General features: G+C 48.8%; 1 protein-coding gene across 3 annotated transcripts in view; it reads right to left on the bottom strand.

Moving 5' to 3' along the window:
• Positions 1–864: 864 nt before the first annotated feature.
• Positions 865–18,155, bottom strand: part of CAND2 (cullin associated and neddylation dissociated 2 (putative)) — a 41,098-nt gene continuing 23,807 nt past the window's right edge. For 2 of the 3 annotated variants that reach the window (XM_004368347.2, XM_023740889.1), the window contains 7 exons: positions 17,219–17,360; positions 15,356–16,858; positions 13,398–13,493; positions 9,163–9,332; positions 7,843–8,007; positions 5,639–5,746; positions 865–2,767 (listed from right to left, as the gene is read on the bottom strand). In XM_004368347.2, the coding sequence (XP_004368404.1) occupies positions 2,540–2,767; positions 5,639–5,746; positions 7,843–8,007; positions 9,163–9,332; positions 13,398–13,493; positions 15,356–16,858; positions 17,219–17,360 (2,412 nt within the window). In that variant the 3' untranslated portion in view covers positions 865–2,539. The remainder of the gene's footprint in view (positions 2,768–5,638; positions 5,747–7,842; positions 8,008–9,162; positions 9,333–13,397; positions 13,494–15,355; positions 16,859–17,218; positions 17,361–18,155) is intronic. The other variant, XM_004368348.2, reaches the window with a different exon arrangement.

Below are 18,155 nucleotides of genomic sequence, written 5' to 3'. Positions count from 1 at the left end.
TCCATTTCTTGACTATGATAGCTTGTCAACAGAGATTGTTCTTTTCCCTGTTAACACTCTAGCATCTTTGGTGAAGAGGCTCATAAAGGGCATTTGATCCTTCTGCAGGGAACATGACCTCAAGTACCCAGACTAGCTTTGGCCAGCTCCAGTTGGGTGGGAGAAGAACATGGACTTGGCCATCAGACCCAAGTAGGTTTTGAGACACTGGAATAGCCTTGCAGTTCTGAGTGCGTGGTCATTTTTGGCCTCACTTCACGAAGTCAGATCACAGTTACCTCATGTGGTTCTTGTGAGGATGAAAAAATGTACGTGCCCTGAGGGACTGAGTTACTGGGCTGTGGGGACCATGGTCTCAGGGAACATCTAGCTCAACTGGCATAACATAGTTTATAAAGAAAATGTTCCACATTCTACTTCGGTGAGTAGTGTCTGGGTACTTAAAAGCCTGCAAGTGGCCATCTAAGATTTCTCTACTGGTTTCACCCCTTCAGGAGCAAGGGAGAATGAAGAAAGCTACAGACACAAGGGAAAGATTAGTCCCAAGGACTAATGGACCACAACTACCATGGCCTCCACCAGATTGAGTCCAGCACAACTTGATGGTGCCCGGCTACCACTACGGACTGCTCTGACAGGGATCGCAACAGGATCCTGGACAGAGCTAGAGAAAATGTAGAACAAAATTCTGACAGAAAAAGACCTGACTGACTGGAGAAACCCCCGAGAGTATGGCTCCTGGACACCCTTTTAGCTCAGTAATGAAGTCACTCCTGAAGTTCACCCTTCAGCCAAAGATTAGACAGGCCCATAAAACGAGACTAAAGGGGCACACCAGCCCAGGGGCAAGGACGAAAAGGCACCAGGGGACAGGAAAGCTGGTAATAGGGAACCCAAGGTTGAGAAGGGAGAGTTGACGTAGGGTTGTTAACCTCCAATGTCATAAAACAATCTGCATGTAAAAAAAAAGGAAGGATCCAGATAAACTTCTTAAATGCTCTTAAATTCTTACAGGGTGCCAAGGTAGCTTTTGTCCTTAAAAAATACACAGTAGGATGACATCCAAACCCCTTTTCTGTACGACCAGTCTTGGGTATCTGAACATAGCTGTTTCCCATATATCATCCTCTCCCCAGCTTACTGCTTCAGGCATGACTTAACCGTTTTCCAAGAGGGATCAATTTAACACTTGGTTAGTTAAGCTGCAGCCCTAAAACCTCCTTAGACAACAAAAAGCTAAAATTTAGTACTGTGTTAAATATAAGGTTAATGTTTAAGCCATGATAATGCTTTTCAAAATAATGGTTTTAAGTGACAGTATCGGTCACAGGAAATAAAGCATGTAGTACTCTAAAATGAGAAATGCTTAGAGGATGTTTGCTCTCACCATCCTGGTCAGTCTAGCAGAAATACTCCACTGGTCTATAATAAATACACCTTTTGTAGAGTGCTAGGAATGACTGGAGTAGATTTTTCAGACCCTTAGTTCCAGTAGGTAATGACTTGCTGGTTGGCTACCTCCTATTGAAACCTCATCTTAAACATTTGATGAATTGGTCATTTTCATGATTCAGTGGATTTGGGAAGTGTACTGAAGAGTGTGTAGCTACTGGGGAGGAGAAATTGTGAGACTATAGTAACAAGTAATTTAGCATCTTTTTTATTAACCTGGGACAATCACAGAAAATACTTCAGCCTGTCACTTTATTTCTGTGTCCTCAATACTAAAATCTAGAAACAACATGTTCAAAACCTTCCTCAGGAGGACACAGACCAACTGGTTATGCCTGGGCCAAGACATGAAAGGTGATTTGTATTTTCCTTTGCACTTTTCCTGTTTTCTCCCAATGTGCTACATGAGAATTTAGAAACTAGAAAAAAACAGGTCAAGCCTGTCCAATTCCCTAACCTACCTATTTCACCCGCTAGCAAAAAACTCTTAACCTACGTCCAAATTTGATTCATCATAGCCAGTTAGGAACAAAGCAATTTGAAATCTAAAAGGTGAGTAACTCTCAGGTACATGAATTGCTTTTTAAGATGCCCAACCAGGGCACTCATTTTTGGCATTTCAGACTCCAGACCAAGTAGAATGAAAAAATGGAAGTGGTGTGAGTGAAAAATTTGAGACGCCAGTGGGAAGGAAGGTCAGCCCACTGCCTCCCCTAACCTTTCACAGCTGTGGGCACGGCGTATTTCTAATACTAGTTAGTACTTCGGGAGGCAGGGACCCCCCAGTTTGAAGGAAGCTGACTGAGTATGGGCATACATGTTGGGAGGGCTTGGAAAATGTCCTCACCCTATTGCATTATGGCTGTCCTGAGCTATAGGACCCAACTGTTGGCAGACCTCAATTCTGGCCAGGGGTCTGCTGGTTGGGGTCCCTAGAGAAGGCACTGTGAGCCCGACCAGGCACAGAAGGGCCCCCAGGGAGGTGATGAGAAGGCAAAGTAGAGGCCTGTGGTCTGTGGTGAAGGGTGAGGCCTCAGGCCTGGGGTGGGCCCCTCTTGAGTAAGGCCCCCTAAGGGCTAAGGAAGGACTAGCTGAGCTCCATTGATTCTGTGCTGGGTGGTGAAGTGGAATCCTTCTGGATGCTTTCAAAGAGGGCGGCAAGTTCGGGGTTGGATCGGATTTGGGAAGAGAAGTCGGCCATGATGGGGCTTTTCCCCACTTCAGGGATAGTCAGCAGGGCGGCCACTGCCCTCATCGCCGAGCGCTTCAGTTCATCTTGCTTCTCAAACTCCTGTTTGACGGAACCAGCTTTGACCTAAAGTAGAAGCAGAATGGAAGAACAAGCCCTTCTTGATCCTTGATTGCACCTGGCCCCATACCACAGCCTGCGCACTGGTCCTGGGCTTCCTCTCTCCCCCACCTGCAGTCTTCCCCACCCAGCAGCTTGAGTGCCTTCAATGCCATCTTCATGCTCCCCTGCTTCAGGCTCCTAGGGCTCCTGCCTCACTGACCTGCTTCTTCAGCGTGGCTCTTTTCCCCTGGGGTTTTGCCTTTGTTTCCCCAGATGATGGTTCTTTGTCAGCTTCAGTGTCAACGAAGGGGCCTCTGACCAGCCAGTCTAAATTGCCCACCCCCATTTAATTTTTTTAATAACTTGATAGTGACAGTTGCTGTAAATCAATTTCTTGTCTGTCTCTTTCCACTGACAGCTGGGTTCCTAGCTTCAATTACTGTGCTTTTAACAGGCTCCTAATACCAGACGACTTGACTGAAAGGAATGATACTGTTCTAGCTCACTCAAGTCCCTGCCCTTGCAACCAATTCTACAAATGTAGCTGGAGAATTAACGTCTGAGAACTTGAGTGGTTTCTGTTTCCTCGTCCCTCACCATCTCCTGCTTATTCACAGGATCCCAGTAATCCCCCCATTGCTTATGGAATAAAGTCCAAGTTCCTTATGCTGGGGCTAAGGCCCTCCATGCTTAGCCCAGACAACACCTGAGCTCTTTCCATAGAGTCTAGTGTAGTGGTTAAGAAGTTGACATTGGTGTTGGACAATCCTCGGTTCAAATGGCCTTTGTCTCCCTTTTGCCTCTTCAGAGATCTGTGACTTCAGGTAATCACTTCCTTGAGCCTCACTTCCCATCTATAAAATAGTATAATAAGAGCCCCCTCCTCATAGGGTTGTTACAAGGATTAAATGACTTAATACAGGTCCACACTCCCTTCTCTGAAACCCTTGGAGCCAGATGTGTTTTGGAATTCAGGATTTTTTGGATTTTAGAAAGATAATACTGTGAGACAACACTCCCAGCAGGGTCTGGTGCAGTACCCTGTAATCAAACACATTAGTATTCACCCCACTAAATGTATGAAAAAAGAAGTATGACTATTATGAATAATCATAAGAGGGAAATAAAGATCATAAACAACCTCATGCCAGTTCAAGTCATGTTGCCAAACAAATTACTAAAGAGCTTTTGTTTTGCAAACCTTCATAGGTTTCAGAACTGTGGCTAAGGAACCGTGGCCCTGAGCGTGTCAACATTCATCACCAAAAACCCAACCAAACCCACTGTTGTCGAGTCGATTTCAACTCACGGTGACCCTACAGGACACAGCAGAACTGTCCTATAGGGTTTCCAAGGCTGTAATCTTTACAGAAGCTGACTGCCACATCTTTCTCCCGCAGAGTGGCCGACAGGTTGGAACTGCCGACCTTTTGGTTAGCCAAGGGTGTAACCACTGCACCACCAGGGCTCTTGTACTCACAAACAGCAGGCACTCAGAATATGGTAGCCATTACCACTGCCATGGCAGTGACCTTCAAGCTGTCTGGAAATCTAGCTTAGGAGAGGTAGTGCAGATGCTCCATAAACACTTAGTTCTAATATGATGTCAGTATTCTAAAACCCATTTATCAAATTCATTACAGCAATAATACCTACAATGAAATGTATTCTATGCCCAGTTTGAACGAATGGAAGCCATCTAGTTCTTCCTCTGAGCCGCCTGACAGAGGCTTCCGTGTGGCCTCAGGACAAAGCTGCTCTGGCGCATGTGCAGCTCCTTCTCTGTGGGAAGTGAGCTTTTCTTAATACTGAATGGCCCAAAGCAAACTACAAATGACTTGGCTGCTGAGACTGTTGAAATGGCAGTGGCCCTGCAGAATCATTGCTTCCTCTGACTGACTTGATACTAAGCAAATGTTAGAAACTTGAACTTACAATGTAGATTTTTATGAACAAATGATCAATTTTAACTGTTGTATCCATGTAATTTCATTTGGGCGGGGGGAAAGGTTTTGCTACTTGAAAACCATTGCTGTAAGGGTGTCTCTCTTCTTTAAGGCCCCAATCTAAAACACTCTGCCCTCTTTTTAGTTAATTCCTGCCCTTTCAAAGCCCTAATCAATGCTTTCAGTCAAAAGGCATTCACTCGGCAATGCCTGGGTATGGCAGGCTCTGTTCTCAACACTGCAGCTTCCCATGAGGCTTTCCACCCCAGATCCCTCCCCTGGACCCTTGAGACACTCAAGTCTAGCAGCAACTTTGCCCTATATCAATCCATCAATCCTTTCCATCTTTCTAAGAGTCCGTCACACCTTCCCAAATAGGATATGAACAGATGGAGGGGACAGAACCCATTATGTTTAATGCTGTATCCCTAGTATACCTCGCACAGGACCTGGCACCCAGGAAGTATAGTGAATGAAAGAGACAGCTGGGCCCAGCTCAGCAATTTACTAGCTGTGTAGCCTTGGTTAATAATATAACCTCTCTGAGCCTCTCTTCCTGCATGCATACAATGGGAAGAAGAATAAGCACTTTGTGTGGCCATGGTATAGAGCCCTGGTGGTGCAATGGTTAAGCACTCAGCTGCTAACTGAAAGGTCACTGGTTCGATTCCACCAGCAGCTCCGTGGGAGAAAAGACCTGGCAATCTGCCCCTATAAAGATTACAGCCAAGAAAACCCTATGGGGCAGTTCTGTTATGTCACATGTGGTCACTATGAGTCAGAATCAACTCGACAGCACCCAATAACAGGGCCATGGTAATAATTAAATGAAGCCCTTCATATACCACCTGTATGTACTGTAGAAGGGGCTCAGGAAGTGGTAACTGAATCCGCAGAGGCTCTGGCAGGTGCTCCAGGGACCTGGGCCAGGGTGAAGCAAGGGGCTTACCTTGGCAGTGCAGGTGGCCCTGAGTGGCTCAATGAGCCGGTCCACCCTCTGCAGGACAGGAGCAGGACACAGGGTAGCCAGCCGTGCCAGCATGATGAAGGTCAACATCTGCCCGGGAGGAAGGAGATGGGTTCTTGGTGAAGAGGCCCAGGACCACGTGAAGCAGGCCCAGGGGAAGAGCACAGGCTCTGGACCCCAAGCCTGGAGCTCAAGTCCAAACTCCACTACTAGATCCCAACAGGGCCCTGCTCGACCTGCCCCCTCTCTGGACCTCAGTTTCTTCATCTATAAAATGTGAATAGTAACACTACTTTGCCAACTGTACCTGGCTGTCCTGAGGAGAATCAGATAAGATACAAAGAAAGCAAAAGACAACATACAGAATGGCAGGAAATATTTGGAAATCGCATACTAGATATTCAAAATAGATAAACTCTTAAAAATCAACAATAAAAAAGACAACTCAATTGAAAAATAGACAAAGGACTTGAGACACTTCTCCAAAGAAGATAATCAAATGGCCAATAAGCACATGAAAAGATGCTCAATATCATTAGTCATCAGGGAAATGCAAATCAAAACCACAATGAGATACCAGTTCGCCCCCACGAGGATCGCTATTATCAGAAAAATGGAAACCAAAAACTAACAAGTGCTGGCGAAGATACGGAGAAATTGGAACCCCGTGCATTGCTGGTGGCAATGTAAAATAGTGCTGTCACTGTGGAAAACAGTTTTGGTTCCTCAAAAAGTTAAACACAGAATTATCTTATACCCAGCAATTCCATTCTTAGGTATATACCCAAAAGAATGGAAACAGGGACTCAGATATGTGTACACCAATGTTCACAGCAGCATTATCCACAATACTAAAAGGTAGAAACAAGTGTCCATCAATGAATAAATGGATAAACAAAATGTAGTACATACACACAATGGAGTACCATTCCACCATAAAGAGAAATGAAATTCTGATACATGCTGTGACATGGCTGAACCTTGAAAACACCATGCTGAGTGAAATAAGCGTGACAAACAAGTTTAAAAAATCAGGGGACAAAACAGCATATATGGCTGTTACCTCATTTCTGTAAAATACATACATAAACACATATCTCCAAGGCTTTGAGAGCTAAGACCCCGCCTGTTTCATGTACCTGTGTCCTCAGCACCTGGCAAACACCTGGCATGCACTAGCTGGTAGTTGACTAAGTACACTAATGAATGTTATGTGCATGATCCTAGGAAACATACTCAGATTTACAGTAATGGTGGAGGGAAGGTTTGGGGTGATTACTAACCAAACCTATTGCTGTCAAGTTGATTTGGACTCAATGTGTTACAGAATAGAACTGCTCCATAGGGATTTCTTGGCTATAATCTTTATGCAAGCAGATCGCCAGGTCTGGCTGGGTTCAAACCATCAACCTTTAGGTTAGTAGTCAAGCACAAACTGTTTGCTCACCCAGGGACCTACGTTGATTATTACTTGCTCCTTTAGTCACTTTTGTACGTTTGAGTCTTTTAAGACAAGCAAGCATTACTTTTGATTATTTTAAGTTAGTTTTTCATTATAAAAGTGGTTCAGGCTCATTTTATATATATATAAAAAAAAAACAGAGAAGGATATAAATTCAAACTCAAGCCTTCCCCACAGCCATTTCAGCCCCAGCCTCACTCCCACAGGTAATAAAACGGCTCAAACTGCCAAGCTGTTCTGCAACTTGCTTTTATCATTCAGCAGTGGGTCTAGGCGATGTTTCCATGTCAGTACAGGGACCCACTTGCTGTTTTTAATGCTGCAGAGCACTCCTCAATTGGACGCACGCAGGTTATGAGGCCAGTTCCCTAGATGTGGACACTGAGGTAGCTGCCAGCTTCTTCCTATTCCACGGAAAGCTGGGAAGGACAATCTTGTACATAAATTCTGAACAGGTGGTGGAGTCAGGCCAGAGGCTATGTTCATAGAGGTGGAATTGCTGGGCCTGAGAATTTTTAGTCATTGCCAAACCAGCCTCAAAAGAGGTGTCCAGTGTGACTCCACCAAAGGGGTGTGAGCCTTGGGTTCCTGTTCCTACTGGAAAAGAACAAGGCAGCTATTTTCAGGGTGATGCCAGGGGCTGGGAGTGGGGAACAAGCAAGCAGTGGGCCCAGTGCACCTGGCTGTCCCTTGGTCCAGGGTGGGCTCTGGGGCTCAGTCTTACCCGGATATCATAGTGGTCCTTCAGCCCGTCCTCCACGTGGTTCAGGAACTCACAGATGTCAAGCTGGCCCAGGCAGCTCTCAAGCAGCGAGTACATGCACTCAAAGGCTGCCTTCCGCACGTCGAGGCCATCATCCACTGCATGCTTAAAGGGCCCCATCTCCACCTGCAGCATATATACAGAAACCAAAGATTATTAGTGGTTACTAAGGGTGGGACTCTGGAGCCCTTGTGGCACAGTGGTTAAGAGCTTGGCTGCTAACCAAAAGGTCGGCAGTTCAAATCCACCAACCCCTCCTTGGAAACCCTATGGAGCAGTCCTCCTCTGTCCTACAGGGTTGCTATGAGTCAGAATCAACTCAACAGCAATGGGTTTTTTTTTTGGGGGGGGGGGGTTAGGGATAGGAACGAGGGGATACAGGGGAAGTTTTGCTTAGGGGGCACTGAATTTATTTTAATGGTGGTAGAATAATTTGGAAAAAGATAGCAAGAGTGATTCTACAACTTAAAGAATATAATCAGTCATTGAAATTATACATGTAGAAATTGCTGAATTTGGAAAACAAAAACAAAAAAACAGATCTATCTGACTCTGAAATCCATGCTTTAAATCACCAGGCTATCCTCTTAATGGTAAACTCCTGCTCACTCCTCAGAGCCCAACTCAGATGCCCCCTTTTGGGGAAATTTTTCTAACCTCTCTAAACAGAGTCACTTCCTCCTCAGTAATGCCAGGTGGTACAGACTTTTTTATTACATTGTAGAATAACTTCGCTATTAAATCACCTTTTTTCTCTGCTCCTTAAATCCTTATTTCACAAAATGGACTCTAAATAAGTTAAGTAATTAGCAGCATAGGTATCTGCCTCCTCCAGGAGGCCATGAGCTCCTTGGTGGCAGAAACCATGTCTGGTTCAACTCTAAGTCCTGGCACTCAGCACAGGGCGGGAGTTCAAGGAACCCCTGCCAAAAGTGAAGTAATAACAAAAGTGAACCCAACCATATGCCCGGAGCAGTTCTGAGCATTCAGAGGACTTACCTCACTGAATCTTCACAACAACCCTAGGATGCAGACACTATTCTGATCCTCATTTTGCCCATGAGGAGAAACTGAGGTGCAGAGTAGATCAGGCTGCCCTGGCCGGGGGTCACAGAGCTGGGAAGTGGAGGGCAGGACTTGGTCGAGGCCATCTGGCCCGGTGCCTGCTCTGATGAGCTTTAACTAATCCTCACCACAGCTCTACCAGCCCAGCACCCCGGGTTCCTAACAAAGGAGCTGGACTCACACCGAAGCCTCCAGGTCCACTCCTGCCTGCCTCACCTCCCGGATGAGGTCCCGGCGGACCTTTGTCTCCTGGTAGAGGAGGGGTAGGATGTCGTCCAGCAGGTCCCGGATAAGCGAGGGCTTGTTGTGCACGGCTGAGTTGAAGAAAGCCAGCGTGGCCCGGCGCACGTTCAGGTCCGGGTCCTGCAGGCTCTCCATAAACTCTCCTGGCAGAGAATGAGAAGGAGTGTGAGGATGGCACAGCCAAAGCAAACCCAACAGCCCTCCGCCTTACACCTCAATTGTCTATCTGGTTAATGAGCTGGGCAGGCTGGCTGAATGAGGGGAGGAGGAGGAGAAGACGTTTTCTGAGTCCTTCTTTATGCCAGGCACAACAACCCTTCAAAACTGATATAAGTACACAGAGTCAAGTCCAGCCTGGGATCAAATCCAGGCTTTATCACTTACTAACTATGGAACCTTGGGGAGTCTCAATGTCCTCATCTGTACAGTGGGGATGATAATACTACCTGCACTATAGGGCTGTTTTTTTAGGGTTACAAATGAGGTAATGTATATACAGCACATCTCAGAGTGCCTTGCACAGGGCAAAAAAAAAAAAAAAAAAAATTGCTGTCACACTGATTCCAACTCATAGCAACCCTACAGGACAGAGCAGAACTGCCCCATAGGGTTTCCAAGGCTGTAATCTTTACGGAAGCAGACTGCCACATCTTTCTCCCACAGAGAAGCTGGTGGGTTTGAACTGCCAACCTTTTGGTTAGCAGCCAATGCTTAACCACTGTGCCACCAGGGCTCCTTCACACAGGGCAAAGACTCTATAAATAATAACTTGATATTATTATAGACAAGGTTCCTGAAGCTTAGAGAGGTGAAGAAATTTACACGAAGTCACACAGTACCTCTTTGAGCACTATACTTCTTGTGTAGTTTATAATGTTTTATAAACTCAATAAATAAACAAAATCAAGGATAGAGGAATCTCTAAAAAAACCTAACTGTATTTCAAATGATTAACATAACCAACAGGTTATGAAGGTGGAAACAACTAACCACCCCCCACAAAAAAAAAAAAAAAAAAAAACCAAACCCATTGCCACTGAGTCGATTCCAACTCATGGCGACCCTGTAAGACAGAGTAGAACTGCCCCATAAGGGTTTCCAAGAAGTGACTAGTGGATTCGAACTGCTGATCTTTTGGTTAGCACCCGAGCTCTTAACCACTGCTGCCACCAGGGCTCCTGAACAATGTATTTTGACTAGATGTCCTCAGGTGAAAGACAAAAAGAACTATAAACCAATATTGATTTCTTTTTCACAGAGATAAGAGCTAGCAATTCTCAAACTATTCTCTGTGTATTCTAGGGCTGTTGTTGTTGTTAGTGGCCCCTGACTCATGGCAACCCCATGCACAAAGGAACAAAATGCTGCCTGGTCCTGCACCATCCCCATAATCAGTTGAGGATTGGACCACTGTGTTTCATAGGGTTTTCATTGGCTGATTTTCAGAAGTAGATCACCAGGCCTTTCTTCCTAGTCCATCTTAGTCTAGAAGTGCCACTGACACCTGTTCAGCAACATAGCAACATGCAAGCCTCTACTGACAGAGGAGTAGTGGCTGCACCTGAGGTATACTTGCTGGGAGTCAAATCCGGATCTTCCGCATGGAAGGTGAGAATTCTACCACTGAAAAACCAGTGCTCCCCATTCTAGGGTTAAGCAAATAAATACAGATATGGAAAGGGAGGAGGCTAGAATGAACCCTGTGGTGTTGGACTGAGATAGGAGGTAGCTATGAACTCACAGTTTTCTAGATAGACAGACATATAGATGTGTATGAGTGTGTGTTATGGATTGAATTGTGACCCCCAAAATATGTGTTGTAAATCTTAACCCCTATACTTGTGGTTATAATCTCATTTGGGAATGGGTTTTCTTTGTTATGTTAATGAGGCCATAACAGTGTAGGATGTGTTTTAAGCCAATCACCTTTTGAGATTTAAAACAGCATATTAAGCAAGGAGAAATGGGGGAAGACAGATACCAGGCCCCACGACCGCCAAGCAATACAAACTGAAAAAAGACAAGGACCTTCCCCTAGAGCCGACAAAGACAGAGTAAGTCTTCCATTAGATCTGGTGCCCTGAATTCAGACTTCTAGCTTCCTAAACTGTGAGAAAATAAATTTCTGTTTGTTAAAGCCATCCACTTGTGGTATGTCTGTTATAAAAGCACTAGATAACTAAGAAAGTGTCTATGTATAATCATACATGCATATGTGTCTGTCTGTGTACATATATACATACTACACATACACATATACTCCCTAGCTCTGTCTGCTGAGAGGGTCTAGAACAATGGCACCCCTGTAGCAATAAGCACACCCGGTGCCCAGATCTTGGTTTCTAATACCATTCTCCAACAAAATGAATTCAGGCTTCTTGGAGAAATGGCTGATTCCAGGGCTAGGGCAGGAAAGGTACAAGATGAGCCTGGAACATCTTATTGTGCCAAAAGGTAAGGATAGGCTAAATAGAATAGAATAGAATGATGTTAATAGAACACAGGAAGCAGCATGAAGGACACCCAGTCGCCAAACCTGAGACAATCTAGAGCATCAAAATAAATAAGGACAAAAACAGATTATACTCCACTGAACAGAATAGAAGTCCATGAGTCTATAACGATATGAATAAATTAAAAACGGGGGAGAAGAAAATATTCTTCCTTAGAGTAGAATGCAAACTAATAAATATGGATGGAATGGTGGCGTTAGAAAATCACCATTTGGAACTATCACAGTAATCACTGATTCAGGCAAGAAACATCAATGGATGCTAAGCCTAGTAGGCAGAAAAAATTTGAGAGGAACAGGGTATTTACATTGACTCAAAAATATTTATTTATCCCAAAGGAAACAGAGTAACTTTAGAGTGGAGAAACTTGGTAGACTTTACCCAAGTGACCAAACTTGCCATTACCAGTCAGGGGACAACCAGTCACCCTGTGCCTCCTGATGCAATGCACTGGGAAGGACATAAAATCACCCCCAGAGCAGGATTTAAATGCAGGGCTGGTGGCCTCTGTGCCCTTTCTACTGGGCCATGCTAGCTCCCAGACTTCCCCCTCTCTGTGAGAACACAGCTGTGGGGAACCAGCAAGACCCAAGTTCAAATCCCTTCCCTGAGCCTTAGTTTCCTCATTTATAAAACAAGGTGAGCCCTCCATGCCACCCAGGGGGCTGGGAGGATTAACTGTGACAAGGCATATTAAAGGGCCTAGCATGGTATCTGATCACAGTGAGAGCTCAGAAACTATCGCTTAGACATACAAAAGCAAAACCAAAGAGCTCAGATGGAGGCCCCTGGGTCCCCACTATGTGCAGCTTGGTCAAGATAGAGGAAAAAGGGCTAGGAGCGGTGCAGGCATGCTGGGTCAGGACACAGGACTAAGTTGCTGCTGACAATATTGCTATACTTTCTGGATATATTCGCTCACCAATACAGAATGTGACCACATCTGCTGACACCTTGGTCTCATACAACTGCCGCCAGCAGGTGGGGATCAGCACTCCCACTTTATGGCTGAGGAGAGTAAGGCCAGGAGATGAGATGATCCATCCACACTCACATGGCCATGGAATGGTAGGCCAGGATGTGGCTCTGAGACTGGCCGACTCCAGAGCTCTCCACCCCACAGGGCTGCTCCTGCCTGGATATGGGCTGAGACTTGGTGTGGCTCAAGGGCCTGAAAGGGCAAGAGCTCTGCTTCTCTAAAGAGGAGCCTGGCCCTGTAGAGCCCCAGCAAGGGCTTACCGTCCACCCAACAAGAAGGTCCTCAGACGGGAAGATCAAGCTACCCCCGTGGAGCACCTGCGTGAAGTCACCCAATTTGATCACTGCTGAAGCATGTGTGAGGTTGGTTCTCTCCCACTTCCCAGAGCCACGTTCACTCTCAGTAGCCCATGGGATCCCACCCCCAACTCCAACCCTAGAAGATGCAGGTAAGGGTATCATACCCCATTTTACAGATGAGGACACTGAGGCTCAGAGGTGGGAAAGGCCATGCCACACTCACCCAGAGATTTAGTGGCAGTGCAGGGATTTGAATCCAGGCCTCCGGACTTAAGAACTGGCCTCCAAGGCCATCATGGAGGTGGGGCGGCCTCCTGGGCCTCCAACTCCTCTTGGCTAACGTATAATAAAAAATCTGCCCAAACTCGAGGGCTGGGTGGTAGGGACCGGACAGAGCTGGTGGGTGGGGGTGCTCACCGATGTAGCTCTTCAGGAGGGGGTCAATAGGATGGGGCTGGTCTGAGATGAGGAATTTCACGGCTGTGATGATGGTGCTGCGGGTGTGTGGCCGGCCTGAAGGACGAGAGCAAGCATTTGGTGAGGGCAGGGACCCATCCTGGCCGCCCTCCCCTTCGCTGAGGGGGTCCACGCGACTGTTTCCCTTGGCGGCCTTGAGCCTCTACCCTAAGGTCCTCCTGCGGTGGCTGAGAGTGAGGCTGCCCATTCTGGGCACTGCAGGATGCAGACAGGGGACAGATAACATAGGACGGTGATCAGCCCAAAGGCAGACTCTCACTCAGGTCTTGGGGCTGCACTACACTTGTCAGACACATTACCTCAATTCATCCTTTGGCCCGTCCTAGGAAGGAGAGTTGACTGTTAACCTCTATTTCACAGATAAGGAAACAGAGCCCCAAGAAGGTTAAGTTCATGTCTAAGGTCACCTGGCAGATCCAAAATTCAACGGCTGACTCTAAGCCCTGGCTGTCCCACCTCCTAAGCCTGTATCCCCAAAGCTTGAGGATGGAGAACACCATTTTGCTTTGTGGTTTGCTTTCTGAGTAGCTGAAGAAGGGGAAGCAACTTCCCTTAATGGTGAAAGAAAGAAATGAGGATATACCCTACATGTCTCCGAATCTCCTCTCTAAACTGCTCTCTCCCTGTACCACAGCACACACAGCCCAGTATACAACTGTGAATGAGTCATGGATGTTTCCATTACGAGGACTCTACGTACAAGCCTCAAGGAGAAAAAGTTCATAGCTTGGCGCTAAGGTATGAATGGGTGAAAGACTTACTGAATTCATACTTGCGTGTCTACCTTTCTCTTTCCACCCTGACTGGCTCCTAAGATTTAGAGTGGCCGACGAAGACATGCACAACAAAACAGGAGGAAGAGAATTTAAAATAAGAGAAATGAGGCCAAGGAAAAATTAGGGCAGGAAACTGAGATGGAGACAAGAGTGAGGGACATGCCGAGACGAGAACGCCATAAAGGAAATCGTATGAACTTGCTAGAAGCAGGCCACTAATTTGGTTCTAGGCGACCAAGAGGCCAGTGGTAAAATTGAAATGCGACCAGTTAGCTGGTTCAACAGCGCTCATGAGACAGAAACAAATCAGCGCTTAGGAAAAGCAGGGCTGTTCCTTATTCTGACACTCAAGGTTCCTCGTGAAGAGTCATTGTATAATAGCCAGTGTCCTCAACGTTCATACTGTACACACAGTGATGAGGGCCAGAGAGCTGTTCCTTAGAATTCCAGCAACCCAATAAGGTCTTCACTCTAACCAACACTATCCTTAACTCAGTATTAGGTGCCACACACCATTCCAAACACTTTACCTGTGTTATGCCATTGAAGACACCCACTGACCCTATTAAGGGACCAGCTGACTAGCATCAGAGGCTTCCATTAGGGCTCATTCATTCTCAGGGGCTTTTCCTTGCCCAAGAGCCCCGTAACCCCACCCATCTGACTTCTACTTCCCTGCCAAACACCCTGGTGTGCCCCTACGTGACCACACGGAACACCTGTCCTCCAGGCTCTTGCCATGCCCTCTCCTAACCCCAGGTGCATGTCATACACTCCTGTCTAGGTTTACACTTGCTCTTAGCTCAAGCTAGTCCAAGAGAGCTGAGCTTGTCTGTCCATCCATCCATCTGCAGGCTGCTTTTTCAGGCCCCACAGAGAACTGATTTTATTAATCTTCCCTTAGAGCATCATGCTGTTGTCCCTCACGTGTGCAAAGGGCACCATGAACATTTTGTTTCTTTGTTGTAGGGATATGCCTCCTCCATTCCATGCGGTCCTCTTCAGAAGGGACACACTGTGTCTAACCACCCCTTTGCCTCACCTCATACATGCTGTGACTCTCATACCTGATCACTCCAGAGACACTCAGACGCAAACTGCCCACCACACCCATGCCCCTACCTGCAGCCAGCTGCTTCTGGAAGCGGGGCAGGAGGAAGGAAGGGTTCACAAGCACCAGCTTCCCAATGCACTCAGCCACCATGCCCCGGGTGCCCTCCTCGGCGCCCTCGCAGCACTGGAACAGCAGGGCCCAGATGTCCTCCGCATAGGGCTTCAGACTGTCGAGGTGGGCGGCCCCCAGGGCCTCCCTGAGCGAGTGCAACAGCAGGTACTGCCGCCGCGGCTCTGCCTCGATCTGCCCCAGCAAGAAGGGCAGGAAGTCGGGCAGGTTGCCGGCGCCCACGCGGCCCAGCGCATAGGAGGCAGCTGCCCTCACGTCCTCGCTGGGCGACCTGAAGGCTTCCAGGAGCACTGTCTTCAGCTCCCGCTGGGGGCCTGGCCCGGCCACCTGGCCTACTTCAGCCAGGGACAGGAATGCCAGAACCTTGACCCCAGTGCTGGAGGTGGGCGACCTGGCATCACAGACCAAGCGGTTAGCGGTGCCTGCCGCCTCCTGGGGGCAGGCGGCTGCCAGGGCTGCCACACACCGGGCCAGTGAGTGGAACACCTGCTTGTGCAGGCCCGGCCCACTGTCCTCATCCTGGTCGTACACGGGTGCAGTAAGCAGGTCTAGGAGTTTGGTGTAGTCTACACATGGTGGCTGGGTCCCCACCAGTGCCTGCAGGAAGCCCTCGGTGGCGGCCAGCACGCTTGCAGGCAGCAGGGGCGAGCGGAGCAACCGCAGGAGCTCCGAGAGCACAGGGCCGCTGACCTCGGCCAGAGAAGCCGGCTGGGCCTGGGTCACTGTGGCAAGGAAGTCCACTGCCAGCTGGGCCACGTGCATGTCACTCTCGCTGACCAGAGCAGGCAGCTCAGTCAGCACGGCCAGGATGGCGGGTGGCGGGAGGCTGAGGCCCTGGCTCTGAGCCAGGGCGTCCAGGGCCACCAGTGTAGCCAGCCGCAGTGCCCGCTGGTTCTTGCGCAGGAATGAGGCCAAGATGGGCAGTGCCTCGGCCAGGATGGGCTGCAGGTCCAGCCGCAGCGGGGACATGGCCACCAGCGTCAGAGCCTTGACAGCAGGCAGCCGGGTGATCTCATTCCTCAGGCGATCCAGGAGCAGCAGTAACGTGGGCTCCAGGTCATTCCCAAGCTGGTCACCCAGGTGGCCCACAAGGTGGCCCGTACAGGAGATGGCCCGCTCCTTCACCTCCTGGTCCAAGTCGGTGGCGCGGAGCCGTGCAAGGGTGGCCACTGACATCTCTCCAACATATGGCTCAGGGTCCAGCATCCGAGGCTGGTCCAGTGGCCACAGGGCCCGCACAAGCTCCTGCAGCACCAGCAGCGCCTCAGCTGCTATCTTATAGAAAGGGTCGGCCACGCAGGCCAGCAAAGGTGGCAGCAGGATGGGCAGGTGTGGGTGGAAGGCCTCGGCCGGCTCTGTGCCCAGCAGCCCCTGCAGGAAGGCCAGGGCGTCCATCCGGATGGTGGAGGAGTTGGAGCGGTCTGCCATCGAGAAGGCAACACCTGCCGGAGTGGGTGCAGAGGTTACGGCCACGGCCCAGCCCCACCCAGCCCTCCCTGTATGTGGAAGTGGCAGCCCTACAGGTGCTGGAGTTGAACTGAAGTACCCCTGGAGTTGAACTGAGGTTCCCAAGAGGTCAGGGCTGGGCTGGAGCTGAGAGAAACAAGGTAGGGGACACATCTGAGACTGGGAGTGGGCCTGCACCCCAGGTGTGCTCTCACTGCAGGCAGTAGGGCACCACCTGAGGCTGGTGACCAGGAGCTTAGTCTGGGACAGGGTCTTGGGCTCCCTTGGGGACTGAGGACTCAACTCTGGGCTGGGGCCCAAGTTCTGGAAGAGGCCCAGGTTCTAGTATATCCTACCTGATACCAGCACAGGCATGTGCTCTGCCAGGCTACCTGGGAGGACGCCCGCAAGCTCAGCAAGGAGGCTGAAGCAGCCCTGGCGGGCCCGGACACTCCGGTCTTTGAGCTGCCGCTGCAGGGCCTTGATTACAAGTGGCACCTGTAGGAAGGTGGGGCAGTCAGGGTCCACCCAAGAAACCTCCCACCCTGCCCAACACTGGGGGCTCTGCCCAGGCACATCCCCAGGGAGGACCCCCAGTGTGAGGAGGCTCCCTCCCAAGCACTCATCAGCCACTGTGCCAGGCACTTGATTCCCACATTTAAATGGCAGGAAAACCAGACCGACTGCTGTTGAGTCAACTCTGACTCTTGGCAACCCCATATGTTACACAGTAGGATTGAGCTCCATAGGGTTTTCTTTATGGAAACAGACTGCCAGGCCTTTCTTCTGTGGTGCTGCTGAGTGGTTTGAAACGACCTTTAATTTAGTAGTCGAGCGCAAACCATTTGGGCCACCCAGGAGCCTCAGACCCCATGAGGCAGGCAGTATTCATGTGTCCATTTTACAGACGGGGAAACAGGTACAAGGAGATTAGGTAGCTTGGTCAAGGTCACACAGGTATCCAGTACTCAACTCCTGCACAATGAGGGTAGGAGCGGAGGCTGGGCCAGTCCCACCCTGTCTCCTCTCTGGCTGTGTCCTCTCCCCAGAGGAACCCATCAATTCCCCGAGCCTGAGATCCTGGTGATGCTAATGACTCCCCCCATCTACACATACACCCCACCACATGAGTATCCTCTGCCCACCTCACACCTTGACTTGGGCATCCAGCGAGGACCTCAAACTGAAATGCCCAGAACTCTAGATCCCCCTCCTCAGCAGTCTCCACTGTCTCAGTAACTGTACTTCACGCTCTCACCGGACACCCAAAGTCACGTGACACCTCCCTGTCCC

This window comes from Trichechus manatus, unplaced genomic scaffold, assembly GCF_000243295.1.
Source record: "Trichechus manatus latirostris isolate Lorelei unplaced genomic scaffold, TriManLat1.0 scaffold00001, whole genome shotgun sequence".
NCBI lineage: Eukaryota > Metazoa > Chordata > Mammalia > Sirenia > Trichechidae > Trichechus > Trichechus manatus.
Note: the sequence above shows the minus strand (reverse complement) of the source record. Positions and strands in the feature narration are given on the sequence as shown.